General features: G+C 43.5%; 2 protein-coding genes across 13 annotated transcripts in view; one reads left to right on the forward strand and one right to left on the reverse strand.

Moving 5' to 3' along the window:
- ppfia2 (PTPRF interacting protein alpha 2) overlaps positions 1-8876 on the forward strand; it is a 133450-nt gene extending 124574 nt beyond the window's left edge. For 2 of the 10 annotated variants that reach the window (XM_046378373.1, XM_046378374.1), the window contains 10 exons: positions 411-473; positions 1556-1588; positions 1720-1895; positions 2389-2486; positions 2590-2765; positions 3314-3382; positions 4010-4166; positions 4389-4445; positions 6059-6150; positions 7570-8875. In XM_046378373.1, the coding sequence (XP_046234329.1) occupies positions 411-473; positions 1556-1588; positions 1720-1895; positions 2389-2486; positions 2590-2765; positions 3314-3382; positions 4010-4166; positions 4389-4445; positions 6059-6117 (888 nt within the window). In that variant the 3' untranslated portion in view covers positions 6118-6150; positions 7570-8875. Of the gene's footprint in view, positions 1-410; positions 474-1555; positions 1589-1719; positions 1907-2388; positions 2487-2589; positions 2766-3313; positions 3383-4009; positions 4167-4388; positions 4446-6058; positions 6151-7569 lie in introns of those variants that run through there. The other 8 variants (XR_006842135.1, XR_006842136.1, XM_046378369.1 and 5 more) reach the window with 8 other exon arrangements.
- A 167-nt stretch (positions 8877-9043) lies between these two features.
- acss3 (acyl-CoA synthetase short chain family member 3) overlaps positions 9044-15608 on the reverse strand; it is a 30476-nt gene continuing 23911 nt past the window's right edge. For all 3 annotated transcript variants that reach the window (XM_046378376.1, XM_046378377.1, XM_046378379.1), the window contains exons 10-16: positions 12476-12571; positions 12116-12179; positions 10987-11068; positions 10444-10566; positions 10261-10360; positions 9900-10075; positions 9044-9381 (exon numbers count right to left, since the gene is read on the reverse strand). In XM_046378376.1, the coding sequence (XP_046234332.1) occupies positions 9298-9381; positions 9900-10075; positions 10261-10360; positions 10444-10566; positions 10987-11068; positions 12116-12179; positions 12476-12571 (725 nt within the window). In that variant the 3' untranslated portion in view covers positions 9044-9297. The remainder of the gene's footprint in view (positions 9382-9899; positions 10076-10260; positions 10361-10443; positions 10567-10986; positions 11069-12115; positions 12180-12475; positions 12572-15608) is intronic.

Consider the following 15608-nt stretch of genomic DNA (forward strand, 5'->3'; position numbering starts at 1 on the left):
ATACGGTCTGATATTAAACCGGTCCGCGGCAGAAAGAGGTTGGGGACCGCTGCTTGTGCTGTTTAAACTGACCAACTAGTGCTTTTGAAGGCATCAGGGGGGTTTATGTGTCTGCTGGTGGTTATGGTACTAATTTATTTGGTCTTGTCGTGCATGACGGCTGTGTATTTGTGTCATATGTACTGTACTGGGATGTCCTGTGTTGTACTGTGTTGTGTTTTTGTCCTCTGCATATGCCCTTTGACCCGTGGCGGGTTTGGGGGCCAGTTCATGATCTGACTGTGATGCTATAACACTATTGGCTTACAGTGGTGCTGCTCTTCTTCTTTAACACTGCTTGCCCCTCCTACTGGACCTCTACTACCACCCCCACTGCTGCTGCTCTGTCTCTTGGGCTCTGCCCCCTGTAGCCGTCAGGCAACGTGTGGGTGACCCATGAGGAGATGGAGACCATGGCAGCCCCTTCCAAAACGGTCAGTCCCTGTGTGTCCTTCACCGTCGCCCTTTCCGTTCTCTGTCAGTCAGGTGTGTGTGTGAGTGTGTGGTTGTAAGAGTGGAGGATCTGGGTGGTGACTGATGGAGAAGGCATGCGTCATTTAACTCCTTCCCTGATCTTTGAACCTCTTCCAAACACTAATGTAAAACAGGATTTTAGCTGGAGGAGCCTCCGTCAGTTCATACTGTATGTTGAGACTGAAGCCTTTAGCTCCTGATGGTGGCTGAGCGAACAGTTAAAACTGTTTATTGCTGTGCTACTGTGACCAGAACACCACACAAAACTCACCACTCATCCTCCACCACTAAAGTTGCGTTTTTGCCTCTTCACGCTTGCACATCAGCGATTCAGAGGTTAAATAGCATCTTTTAGAGATCATTGAGCTTTGAACTCATTGTCAGACTGTTTCAAGCTGAACCAATGAGCTGTTATTAAAATGAAAAACTGGATTGTAACTCCAAAAGCAATGAAAAATCAAGTTAATCTTGTCATGTTTACAGGACGGCTCTCGCCGCCATATAAAAGGCAGTTACACCTTATTCTAAGCCATTACCCTGAAGCTACTGCTCACATCTTATCATATTTCCAAATTAAAAAAAAAAAAATAGGAATCACAAAGCTCAAAGCAGATCCTAAAGAAGGACAGCATTTTAAACCCATTAGCAAACTTTTTACGTGAGGGCAAAAAACAAAATCTCTCTGGAGACAAATTCACATGCCTTTTAGAACAGACTCAGCATTAAGCCTTTTACCACGTCGTTAAAGCTGCTTGAGTTAGTTTCGCTTCGTTCGTTTGCTGGATTGGTTTAATCTGAGATGTAGGAGCACTACAGCCAGACTCAGCTATGGATAACAAAAAAACAGTTTTTCGCAGGATCTATTTTTGATGCACATCATGCATAGCAGGTGCTGCTTAAATTATCTGCATCGGTATGGTTTAGCATTACCTGCCGGTTTCATTTACGGGACATTTTTAGTGCAGCTGTTATTGAGCAGCGAGCTGAGAGTGGGTCTTGATTTTCTCTCATATGCTCTTTTTTTTCCTGGGTTTTCAATCAGAAGTCACAGTCTGAAGAGGGGAGCTGGGCACAGGTAAGAGGAAACCCTGCCGCTGCTGCTGTTTCTGTCCATTAAAGGATTATGTTTTACAATCAATGTGAAAATGCATCCACCAAAAGAGCTCTCTTTTCTGAGGTTGTGCACCCACTTTTATCTTTTATCAGACTCTAGCTTATGGTGACATGAACCATGAGTGGATAGGGAACGAGTGGCTGCCCAGTCTAGGACTACCTCAGTACCGCAGCTACTTCATGGAGTGCCTGGTGGATGCGCGCATGCTGGACCACCTCACCAAGAAGGACCTGAGGGTGCACCTGAAAATGGTGGACAGCTTCCACAGGTACTGGACAGGTGATTCCCCCTTCCCCCACCCCCCCCAAACCCAGTATGGCAAATGCATGGCCCACTCTTCTCTGCCACTGACACTCTTATCCTAACCAGTCTTACTCCGCACGCCTAACAAACAAAGGCAACAAACACTAGCCAATCAGAAGCAGAGCAGGGCGGCTCATGATTTGACCACCCTGGGGAAAACATGTTGGTGTACTGGACTCAGCGTAGCTGCCTCATGGGGACCGTCAGCTACGCAAATCAACCGTGGACGTCAGACAAAATGATCTTCTGTGTAATTTGTATTTACATTTTTAGACAATTGGTGATGGTAATTTGGATTTTTTGATACTTTACCTGCAAGCTGTAGTATTTCATGAACAGTCACGGCTAATCTTCCTTCCTATTATGGATGTTTTAGGCTTTTTTGTCAAGAAAATTGATGCGCAAAAAGTTTTTTTTCCAACACATGAGTGTGTATACGTGTGACTCTCTCACACCAGAACGAGTTTACAGTATGGAATCATGTGTCTGAAGAAGCTCAACTATGACAGGAAGGAACTGGAGAGACGCAGGGAGCAGAGCCAGCATGAAATGCGAGGCAAGTGTGCCAATCAACATCAGTGAAATAGAAACAAAAAAAAATTGATGCTACAAATGAGTAAAAAGAGTGTGTGTGTGTGTGTGTATGTGCGTGCGTGCAGACGTACTGGTGTGGAGTAACGAGCGAGTCATCCGCTGGGTGCAGAGCATAGGCCTGAGGGACTACGCCAACATCCTGCTGGAGAGCGGTGTACATGGAGCTCTGGTCGCTTTGGACGACAACTTCGACTACAGCAGTCTGGCGCTGCTCCTCCAGATCCCCAACCAAAACACTCAGGTGCTCCAGTTACACCAACACTTTCATCAAGCAAGACTTCCCTTTGCAACTCCGACACGAAAAAAACTAAGGTTTAAGCTAAGGTCAGGCCAATGTTAACGTACCAAATATCAAGATACGTCAGCCGTGTCTGCACTGAATCTGAAGGTCACCTCATAGCTTTTCCACACTGGATATGGAAACACCTCACTGTGAGAGGAACATTTTAATCTTTTTAAGGCCTTTTTTTTTGGCACTGTAAAGCCAACTATAAAGGTGCTGAATATGGGCAGAAATATCATCTGTCCTCAGCTTCAGTCCAAAAGTATGAGGTATGTTGGTATCAGCCTTCAAAAAGCTGGTCGAATCTAAATCAGAACATGCAGATCTGCCAACTGTCACTCTGGCAGGTTGCCCCGTGAATTTCCACTGCTCATCCTATCTATAATCAGGTAAAATGGCTATGCGGCGTGAATAACGTAATGTGTCAGCTGCCTCTGTTACCATTCTGCTAAAAATAGCCGGCCTTGTGCAAATCAGAATGTGCTTTTATTTTTTTTTGTCCTCAGGCACGTCAGATCCTGGAGCGAGAGTACAATAATCTGCTGGCGCTGGGCACCGACAGGAGACTGGATGAGGTGAGCTGGATTGTTACCCGGATAAAGTGACCTCCCACATAGACAAAGCCTGGTACTTCGCTCAGGGCAACAATTACACTTCGACCAACCTAACTGATATTTCCAGGATGATTAAACAAAATATACAACCTGGAAGATAAAGTTCAAAGATGTTTAAATCATGCACAGGAAGTGTAATCTATTATCTGTCTATTCATGACTAGAGGTCATTCGTGTCCAGTCAGTCTTATAGTTGTAAAATGTTGCTCAGAACGTAGCTTCTCCCTCACAACACAACAACCAGATTTCACAGGATTCCAAAATTAGCCGCATGAAGGTTTTGAACACAGACACAGTAAACCTTCTCACAGTTACAGTCAACAACACAAGTCTGCACACTGAAAAGTGTTCAAACCATGCGAGGAAGAGATTTGCTTCTTTTTTGATTTCATTTCCTTACAAACTAATGTGCCTTTAGATTGATGGTTTCACCCTGAAGTAGTGCCACATGAACGCCAACACATCAGTAACTTAGCTTTCTTCAACATGTTCTTATCAATTTGTGTAAGCTAACAGCATCTGAAGGTGACTGACAAAATATTTACCACTTGCATGTAAAAACGTGAATGACGCTCTTCCGTCCTTCAGTGTGATGACAAAGGCTTCCGAGGTCCGTCGTGGAGGAGGCAGTTCCCGCCTCGAGACGTTCACGGTATAAGTATGATGCCCGGATCGGCAGAAACGCTCCCTGCTGGATTCCGTCTCACCGCGACGTCTGGTCACTCCCGAAGGCTGCCCCCCGAGGGTAAGCAGCCATCTCTGTACCTCAGCTCACATGAGACACCTCCACTCACCCGTGTGTCACACTGTAATCTCAGTAAGGACTGGTCTTATTTTGTACAGTACATGACATGTCTGCAAAGGGCCACCTGTGGCACTGGTAGATCAAAGCGACACACCTGAGGAGTTGCTGCTCCTTGCTGTGTTGTGACTATGTCTCTTGTTCTCCCTGACGGCTGCTCTGCAGTCCTCTATGAGGCGCTGGATGACAGTCCTGACGACATGTATTTGGATTGGTTTCAAGGTCAGCTATGCCCCTCTGAAGGTCCTGGGCTTGTTGGCCCTGCGTGTATTATTACTCTACATATACTCCCTCCTCTTCACATGGTCTCTGCCAACCACTGTCCTGCTGTATCTCTCCTTCTCTTTGTGGTCTCTCTCTCTCTATCACACTATCTTTCTGCTACTCTCGAGTCTCTACGATATCCAACTCCAAGGGTGTTGTTTTGCAGAGATGCAAAATAGTCTAGTCACCCTGGTGCTAAAAAGCTGGGGGATCAAGTTATGGATTAGGACCCATGCTTGCTGGTTTAACCCTTGAAGTTACAGTAATAAAGCAGCAAACTAAAGGTGGCTGAGCGGTGCTATGTAAGTTGGCCTGAATCAGGAGGTTTACATAGGTAACAATACGTCTTGGATGTCTCAACTCAAACTGACAGTTTGTGTCATTCCTCACCCCTCTGCTGTTAAAAGAGGACACTGGCTGATGTAGACTTTCATTAAAGGTTAATTCTGGGTTATTACAACTTATAGGGTTTGTAGTTACGTCCATTTCAATTTGTTCTAATAACTATGTACTCGGTCTGATTGTTGAGATCTGCGAGCACAGTGACATTGCTTCAACAAAGGCTGACAGGATGTAAACAATTAAGCCAGATTATCCAAACCACTTCATTTAGAGATAAAACTGAAAGCGAGTCAAAATGTTGGCAGAAATCCCTATCTGTTCAATTACCATAAGTGGAAGTTGCTCTGTTAACTTTAATGGATGTTCATACCAGACAGTTTGAATAGCAGTGTTACAGTTGGGCTAACTGGGAGATTAAGTTAAAGCCCATGTGATCATCTGACCGAATGTTTTGCCCTTTTTTTTTTGTTTGTTTACTTCTTTCTAGCGTTGATGCCACATTCCCAGATCTTAACAATTAACTTGTTAAAGTACAAAGTTATTAGTTTATTTGAAACGATGGCCAGAACTACTAAAATAACATCCAACTTGACAAAATAATATTAACTCAAGGTCCACTTACCCACTCAAACTACATCTGCTGACAAAGACAAAAGCACCATGAAGGTAAATAATCCTTAAATTAACTCAACTTTTGTTTCTAAAGGAATGAACAGTGAAGCTCAAAATCCACGTTGTGATGACCTGGAAATTATCCTTTAAAAGGATGCAGAGTGTATCAGCAACTGCCTTTACCTTATGCCCTCCTACCCCCCCAAAAAACAAGTTGTGATACAAGACCGTCAATTATCCGTCTGCACTGGCCAGTGTTCTCCTCTAACGAGTTGTTCCAGTAACACTGAAACAGCCTTCCTGTGTTCCTCTGTACTCCCTGGTCTGTCATGTCCACAATACACTCAAATCTTGTTACTGGTGTTAATCCACTCAAAATTAAAAGTTCCTTTGAGTGCGTGGCTTCTCCCTCTGAGGGACAACTTAACACTGTTGTGTGAGGAAATTGTTTTGCCTGTGATCTCACTCATACCGTTAGGACGTCTGATCTTGTGGCACTTGACCAAGTGTGACCAAGTGGAGGAAAGTTTCCTTTACACTCTGCGTCCATTTGATTAAGAAGAGGCTTTCACATGCAGACTTAAAAGCTCCTTCTGTCTCACTGTCTCCCCCTACAGTCGGACCCTCTGCAGTGCAGCGGCTGGACAGCTCCACGGTGAGAACCTACTCCTGCTGAGAGGAGGAAGAGAGGGACCTTAAACTGTACGCTGTATGTAACACAACACAGATTCTCGCTCTGTCAAATACACAGCTTTCTTCAGAGGTACTTAAAACAGATACTGGATGGAAGAGGAGGGGGCCAGTTGTTTCCCACGATAAGCGTGTTGGTGTCGCGCCTCTGTCGGCTTGGCCAGCCTCTGCGGTGTGTTTGCGAGGTAGCTGTGATAAGGTGACAGCGGGGCCAGCAGCGATCTGCGGTCTCACACCGAATTCTTCCCTTTAATGACCATCCAAAAATAGATGAGTCACTCATTGTCTGCTTCAAACAAAGGAGTTCAGCACCTTACACAGAGATTAGGTAACAAAGCTCGTTAGTGCGTGATTATGACTGTTCAAGGCTCCTAAAAATAGGCCTTGTGAGATGTTTCCACACTTCACAGATTACAAAGCAAACATTGGCCTACTTTTCACTTTGTGCAGCCAGGTGCGGAGAACAAGCGTGATTTCTCAAGTATTTGTTTTTAATTTGCTACACTGTATGACGGCGCTGTCTCTCTGTACCTGTACTGAACCAGATGCAAAAGCGAGTTGCAGAGTGAACACTGAATTCTGCTTTGGATGTATTGTTGAGCATGAAACAGTGCAAAGTGACTTCCTTGGGCACTGCGGCCGACGTCACAGACACAGTTTACGGTTTAGTAAGCAGTAAACGAGAGGTTTTGTATGGATACAAATCATCACAGGTCATTCTGTACTCATGAAGACCTACAAACAACTCAAGTGGCCAAAAATGTCAAAGTGCTAAATGGTTTGTAGTATAATCCTCAAATCGAACACCATTTTCTGTAATGAGAATTGTTCACACCTCTTGTATACTCACAGATGTGACAGCAGGTAGGCTGCTGATCCATCAGTACACTGATCGGGTTCAGGCACCTGGCAGCTACAGTGAGTATGAAAGGTGAAGAAAAATTTAGCACCATGACCAGTATCACTGCAAGCCTCCAGAATGTAATAAGTGCTGAGTCACAGCAGACAGGTAATAATGATAAAATGCTGTGACTGCAGGGTTGTCATATAAGAAGGGAGTGTTAGGGAAATAAATAAAACAACAGCTAAGGGGAGACATAAGGGCAAGTAAAAGCAGAGCGGAGGGGGTTGATTCGGTGGGGAGAAGTGTGTGAGTTACACCTTCATAACTATTAGTGTTTACAAAGAATTTTCTGTCATCCCATGCTGCAGGCTGTTTTTGATGCATCCATCATCTTGTTTTTTTAGCACTTCCACGCAGCAAAGAGAGACAAAGAGTGCAAAGCTCAGTGAGAGCAAAGGGCTGTGCACAAGAAACCGAACAACGATTCTGTGTAACTACTTCCAGTATCGCTGTCTTAGCCTTAAGCTGCTGAACCTCCCAACGTGAATTCACACAGTGCCTCATTAACAAACTACTGGTTCTGTTTCCCTTCAGGTACAGTTCTGAATGGAGATCAACCGGGGGAGCCGCCGGATGAGCCAACCTGCCGAGGAACAAACTATTCTGACGACACGCACTGCCAAGAAGCCCTGCTCTCCTCTCTGACGCCCCCCTTCCCCGATCCTAATCCACGACCCCATAATGTGGGCACCAGGTGCCGGTGCTAAACTGTCCTGCAGGCCACCCATCATTTGTCACCATTTCTACCTTTTACATGTACAGTAACTTGTCGAAGCATAACGTACTGTGTATTTCTTCTACAGGAGATGTGTAGGTTACCTGTACATAAATATGCCATTTTTTTAATATATACACACACATCTATGTATAAAAAGATATTCAGAGTTTGTGCAAAAAAAGAAAAAAAAAGTCCCTGCCACCTCATTTAGTGGACCATAGATTAATATATGCTGCTCTTTAAACCGTCTCCATATTACCCAGGCCCTCTAGATCATTTTGTACATATCGTTTTATTTTTTCATTGTGCTGATGATGATGATGAACCTGTGTTGCACCAGAGAGAAGAAGAGTCTGGATGTTGTGTGAAAACCTGCCCTCTAGTGGTGCACAGAAACCACTCTGAGCCCCATTTCTGGCACCAACAAACTTCGCTATCCATTCTTACGGACTCGCTGTCATAACTGGAGCATTTTAAGAGGACACGTCAACGCACTGGGACGACATGACAAGCACTTTGACACAACCGCATCAACTCAACGGACTATCCGGAAGCCAAGGACGAAACAAGGGGACGCCGTTGCTCTCTGAAGTTGCACAAAAACTTCTCCTCAGAGAACAAAGAACGGAGAAAAAAAAGAAGAAATTTAAAAAAAGCAGGACGCAGAACCTGTCACTTGTTGTTCTGTATGTTTTGTCGGGCGATACATTAAAACAAAGGACGACTACACACTCAGCCGAGCTGGCCTTCTCCCCCAACCCGTCAGGAACCACAGCGACAGGACAGAGGAAATAACTGAAAGACAGACTGCTTTAGCTCATAGTGTGTGTAGAGTGTATATGACCATGTCGAAGTGAGGTGACTTTTAATAACAAAAACCTGTTGCTTGCTGTGACTTACATTGGTGTAACCGTTAACTCTTCGTTTCTGTCAGAGTTTGCAGGGCAGCCTATCGTACGGCCCTGTTTTCTGTCTTTTAGTTATTTCTGACGGACGACTCAAACAAGTCTTACAGTTTTCATTTGTTTTTACATCTTCAATTTGCACGAACAATGAATCATTTTATTTTGTGTCCTTTTTTTTTTTTTTTTTTTTTTTTTATTTATTCTTGTACTTTGGTCAAAATTAAGTGGTGAGCAAGCAAATTTTCATTGTCAATAAAAAAAACTACTGTCAGTGACTGAGTTGTTTCTTGTCTTCATTGTTTTTTGCATTCATAATTAAAAATATTTATGGCTCAGTGACTGCATTTGCCTTTGTTCATTAATTATTAATGAACAGTTCAATACGTTTTCATGTTGTTTTTTTTTATTATTCAGATTACATACAAACAACTTGTTAATTTCACTATTGCCAATGGAATGGAGGTAACCCTGCTTCATGGTTTTGGCACAGTTCATATAAAATCAGAAGCTAAAACTCCAAAGTTAGTGTCCATTTTGACTTAGAAAAAAAGACTTGTTGTTCATGTACTTCTACTTCACAGTGATGGAAGAGCTGCTCGTGATCCAACCTCAGTTTTGTTTGCCGTCCAACAGGTGAGTTCAGCCTCCACGAGCTCTCAGGGCTTTTTCGACCTGCCTCTCGATGTCTTTGAACACTCCTGGGTCCTCGATGGTTGGGGTGATCTGTGGGGGGAAAAATAACAAGCTGTTTTGTAATTCAAGTGGCAAAGTAACGCTCATTTAAAAACAGAACAAACAAGAATTACCGAAGTGCAACCTGCCAGTTAAAGCAATGACTGAACGACGAGCAAAGTCAGTTATGGTTACACGATGACTATGCAATGCATAAGGCCGAAAAACGATGTTGCATTTAGATGACTTTGTGGTAGGACTTTAAGGCCAAATCCATGGAAAGCTTGCATTTACATCTGTAGGCAGAAGTACCATATTAAAGAGTACTGTCTTCTCCTTTGAGTCCTTTAGTACCTAATCAGCAGAAACCTGAGTCAGTATCTATAAACAGATGAAATCCCAAACGAGACCTCACTTCTATTTAATGAGTACAGGGTCTGCTGATACACAAACATGCAAAATGAGCTTTACCATTTCCTGAGCGGCTGTAAATCTTTGCATGGGGGGCAAAAAGGCACATACAGTAGTTCCCATGAGCAACTGCAGTGCTTAAGTTTGCCGTGTCATACCTTGTAAGGCTTTCCGTTGACTAGGTTGGCCAAAGAGGAGCGAGGGATCTTGCCAGAGCGAGTCTTGGGCAAACCCTGGACAAAAAGCACTTTCCTGAAGGCAGCCACTGGTCCAATGGTGTCTCTCACAAGCTTCACCATCTCATTTATGATCTCCTCTTCATTTTTCTGCACACCTGAGAGATGCAGCATGTGATACAAGCAAGCACATTTAGTTTTAACGCCACCTGGAATTGAATTTTGTGGGTAACTTATCTGACTTCATGACCAAAAAAATGGAAAGTGTGTGTGTGACAAACCACTGATACCCAGTGGGAAACAACTTCAGCCAATGCTGCACTATACATCAGTCATGCCTCACCATTTTTGAGTACACACAGGGCCAAGGGAACAACACCCTTCAGAGCGTCCTCTAGACCCACCACGGCACAGTCCCCCACTGCAGGGTGCTGCAGCACCGACTGCAAAACACACACACACACACATACACGCATGATGATTACATCACAAAGAGTAGGGAAAACCTCTCTAGTTGTCGTCCTACCTCCTCCAACGCTCCAGCAGACAGCCTATGGCCGGCCACGTTGATGACATCATCAGAACGGGACATGATGTAAAGGAAACCCTCGTCATCCACAAAGCCTGCGTCCATGGTGTCATAGTAACCCTGGAGCAGAGAGAGAGAGATGATCATCTTATGTTACATGGCGTTAACCACAGAGAATTCTGCTACGTTAGAATTTATGAGGTCTTCAGTGTAAACGTTTTATTAGATGTCATTTGTGGTTTTCTCAGAAATTTAAATTTCTTCCTTTCAACCTTTCTGGTGGCTGCAAAAGGAAAAAAAGGTGCCTCTGTAATGAAACATTTCAACACTAGAGGGCCACATTTTACCACAAACCTCTACCCTGATCTGCAACCCTGCATTATTTAACCAGTATCATCGAAGGAAAATTGCTTCAGACAAATACAATTGCCTTTAGAGAAATTAGTTTTTCTCTGGTTATTCTTTTACAAGATCAGACAGCTGTGCAACTTATTTCACGTCCAATAAACCTCAGAATGTGGTGAAATGATGACATCTTACTGGGAACTTGGTGAAGTAGAGCTTCTTGAACAGATCGTTGTTCTGCCACAATGACAACGCGGCACCAGGTGGTAAAGGTAGCCTGAAGGAACAAGTATGTAAAGATTAGATTGGTTCCAATCCAGTCTCTCTCTATAACCCTTTCTGTCAGTCATAAAAGTACAAAGAAATGATTAAGACTTCTAAAAAAAATTACATTAAGCAACATTAAGTCTTTTCAGATTTCTGTATTTTTAAATTCAATGAGCATTAAGGCCAATCTATGAGATTTTACAGGTTAAAGCCATGATGACATGTGATGATGGATAACAGCTTGACTTCACCTCGCCTGACACAGAGCAGACAGGAGAGCTCGGTCACTCAATCTTTGTTTTTCCAGAGACCAGCAGTAATCCCCCCGATCTTGACCGAGCTGATCCCATTTCCCAAGTCTGAACCCTAAACATGCCTCTGCATAGATTAATTTCACTCAAAGCAGAATATTCAAACCGAAAAGTAGACAATAAAGTGAGCTTCCCACGTACAACATGTAACAACACTGTGTGTGAATACTGAGTATAAGTTCACGAAGCTGTGCATATAAAGCTTTTGATCAAACAACGGAGCTGGCACAGACTTCCTTGCTACTAGAAGGAAGTACAGTCACGGAGCCTTTCCCATCTGCTTCCATCTCTACCTGTTGTCATCCCTGGAAACACTGTACTTGTGAATTCCTTGGAAATGCCCCTTGTTTGGCACTGAGTCAATACCAACGGTTACAAAGAACAAGGAACTGGAATTGAAGCTGATAACAGACAGGTACCAGGCTGGAAGATAAAACAGCACGAAGACCTGCTGCAGCCTGTGATTAAGTACACACTGCACAGACAGATCTCTTACGTAAACACAGACACGTTTCATCTCCATCCCTGGAAACAGACAGGAGTGATGTTCCACAGTTTCTGATACAAGCAATCCCAACAGAGAATTATTAAGATTAATGACTAAAATGTTTCCGTTTAAATTTAATTAGGACACGGAAAACACTTTTGTGTCAACATTTAATATGCGTGCATGTGCGAGCGAGAGAGTGAAGTCAAGGCGATGACTAAGCTGCTCACAAGACCGTGAACATAACCACTCAGCTTACCTCACCACAATATTTCCCAGGGTTCTTGGCTTCACCTCCCGCATGTCATCATCGATCACTGTGACTAGTGGAAAGAGCACCCAATTCATATTCAGAGGTGGCGTATCGCATGCTGGAAGACTTGAAGAGCAATGATATTAAATACTGTGCAGGGAATTACAAGCAGCTCCAAAGTTTTGTCTCTATCCGTGAGTGAGGGGAAGTAATTTTAGTACATCAAAACAGTGATGGGGAAAGGAAAATGTAACTAATTTGACTTAGAAATACAGAATTACATGTACAGCAAACAGATATTAAAAGGCTGCTTTGTGTTTTGTGTGTTCCGTAGCTGAGATGTGGTTATTCACTTGTGCGTCTTACCATTGTAGCCTGGAACAGGTTTTCCAGCCTGGCCTGCAGGTGGCGTTAGTGAGTTACCCAGCCCAATACATGAGGAGGTGATGGCTGAGCCGGTTTCTGATGAGCAAGACACAGGAAAAAAAAAACACAGTTATGCGAAGACTCATATCTGTGTGGGAGACCCCTAACGTGTCAGTGATAACATAAGAGTGCTGGAGCTGTGATGTAACTACAACTTCAACACAAGCCTCGTGCTTTTCTGGCTTCTGCTCTCGATGCAAATGTAACCCTCTCAATGGTGGGCTCATCAAGAGAGCTTGTGTGGCACTGTGAGCAGCATTAACCTACATACAGCGATACAAAACTATGACAGCTCCTATGGGCTCTCCCTGACTTCGCCACCCCACTGTGCTCCACTTACAGCAAAGACTTGCCTGCTTGCCATAGCCCACCCAGAGAATGAATAACAGGATCGATCCGGCTCAGTAAGCAGGATTACATCGGAAATCACACAGCAGCAGACCAGCTCAACATCAGCATCTCTCTTGTGTTCCACTGAAACTTGAAAAATGCTGCCTGTGAAGAAACACTCCTATTTTTCAGTCACTAGGTGTTCATCGCTGTCTCAGCGTGTACAGGAGAATAAAGATGCAGCCAAATGGTTCCATCTGTCGGTCATGTTTTCATTTCTCCAAGCAAAGATTTAAACTTAACTCAGCTGATGGTTCAACAGGTGACAACACAAAATAACCTTCAGTGTAAGGATTGCCACAGTTTCCAGCTACGTATTCAATTAACATCTGCCTGCTTGGTTGTGTTTTTTTTTCCCACTATCTGTGAGTTCATGCTGCTTGCACAAAGGGGAAGATTAGTCTGCAGACTGGACTGAAAGCTTCACTGGCTGTTCAATTAAACATTAGCTCAGACATGTGACTACACTGCAGACACAATCAGCCCTCCAGCTTTTTGAAACTAATAACATTTACAAACAAGAGGCAGCTAAATTAGCTTATGTGTTGCCATTTCTCTTCACTGACAAACATATTAATGCATAAGATGTTCATAGGGGTAATTAGGTCATCTACCTTAAAAAAGAGTATGTGTGGTGTAAATATCATATTTCTGTCATGTATTGTTCTTGAGTTGTCATGGCATGTTCCTCTTAATATGCTAATTCATGCATGAAGGTGCACTACAGCCAAATCACATCAGGTATTGTATAGGGGGAGATGTAAACAGTTTCTATCACGTATTCTCCTGAAATACACAGTCAGTGGCAGTGCTGCTGGCAGAAGTGACTTGTCTTCTAAGAGGGCAAACATTCAAGCTCGCAGGCCAGCTATGCAAATGACAGTTCAGTCGATACAACAGTGATGTGCAAGAAGTCATCTCTGACGCCTCATTAAATGTTGAGGGAAAGCTATAACAACACAGGACTTTACCAGGGTTACACACCTGCCAGCTACAGACAGACAGACAGACTGGGCTGCAGTGACAACCTACCCATCAAAATGACTGGGAGAGAGAGGGACAAACTGTTACATCTAGAGTACCTTGTGGTGTTTCCTTATAAACAAAGCATCTGTTTACATTTAGTGTTTCTCACCACAGTGCTTTGTTAGACCTCAAGGACTCAGACAGACATGTTAAATGCATGTAAAATACTGTCAGTCAAAGACAGATTTAGTCTGTCTCTTGCCTCTAATACCAATCAAACGAGTGCAAACGGCTGCAGACCTGCTTCCAACTTCAGCACAGCAGGCTTCAAAGACATGAACTCAGGGGCAGGAGGTGGCTGTTAGCTGAGGAGGGGATTAAGTTATCAAATGAAGAGAGGGATGAGGAGAGTTCTCGAGTTCAACACATTACCCAACCACAGTGGCCTCTGAACCGGCAACCACGAATGGCTCATTCATCAGTGGCAGGTTAGCCACTCCCTGCAGGTTTCAAAGGCCATCACTGCCAGCAAGAGACAGCATTCAGCACAGATGATTAAGAAAGTAAAGATTTTTTTATGACTGCAGGGGGGCATTTATTCGCACCCACCTAGGCAGAGAACAGGGTCACCACAGGGTGATGACAGACCTACCCTGACCAATCACGCTCACGCAACATTTATGGCCAACATATGAAACTCGAGCAAAGGGCAAATACTGTAACTTTTAGATCCTCTTTTTTGAGGTAACAAGATTCATGGTCCCAGCCCAGTGCTAACACTTTGTGACTCACAGAAGGTTTTGATAATCAGTATTTTGTGAAAAAAACTTATGGCTCCAGGACCTACACAGACCGAGATGATATGATCTTATGCATTTTGAATAACGAGTCAAAATTGGCAAACCAATATATCAGCCTGACCCTGAAGGACACCATAAGGGTCCTTTAAAAGCTCCACTGAATTGCCCATCGAATGGGGCTCAACACAACCACTGAACCGTGTCAGTGTGAGTGAAGTGTTTAAACTCCTGTTTACAGCAGGAGCCAGGGCTGGCTGGCGGCAGTTCAGACCCAACGAGTAAATTCAAAACCCAAATGAAAAAAGACAATATAATTGGACCTTGACATCGTACAAAGCATATAGGGAGTACAGTGAAGAACTGGCTGTGCAAAGTTCAGGTACGAAATCAAACCTTTAGGAAGCAAAGATATCTCAGTGATATTACTTGCATAACTAAAACCTTTTGTCCTAACATTTACGCAAAAGATGCTGAACTGATGCTGAATACCTCCATTTCTAAAGGCTCAGATGTTTGCCAATAACTTTAAGAAAAAACAGAGACAGAATTGATTAAAACATCTCCAAAGTATTTCGCTTGCCTGGAAACAGTTTGACAGTCTGGCATTTTGAAAGGTTTATCAGCATGCTACAGGGGTCTGCAAGCTGACGAAGAGTTTAATGTTTTTATTATTTCAAAAAGCAGACAATACCCTTACTGATGTAGAAATATGACTAGTGGCAACCTCAGCAGTACAGTGAAATCTCCCTACCGAAATGACTCCACAGTATCAAACATGAAAATCTTCCCACAGGGACAAATCTCATCCAAATGGGTGATCTGTCCAAAATGTGTCTATTTAAGGATCAAAACTTCCTTGAGGTGAACGAGAAAAAATTTTCACTGCTACTATTCTGGTCACATTGTGCATTAAATAT

Source organism: Scatophagus argus, chromosome 22, assembly GCF_020382885.2.
Source record: "Scatophagus argus isolate fScaArg1 chromosome 22, fScaArg1.pri, whole genome shotgun sequence".
Taxonomy (NCBI): domain Eukaryota; kingdom Metazoa; phylum Chordata; class Actinopteri; family Scatophagidae; genus Scatophagus; species Scatophagus argus.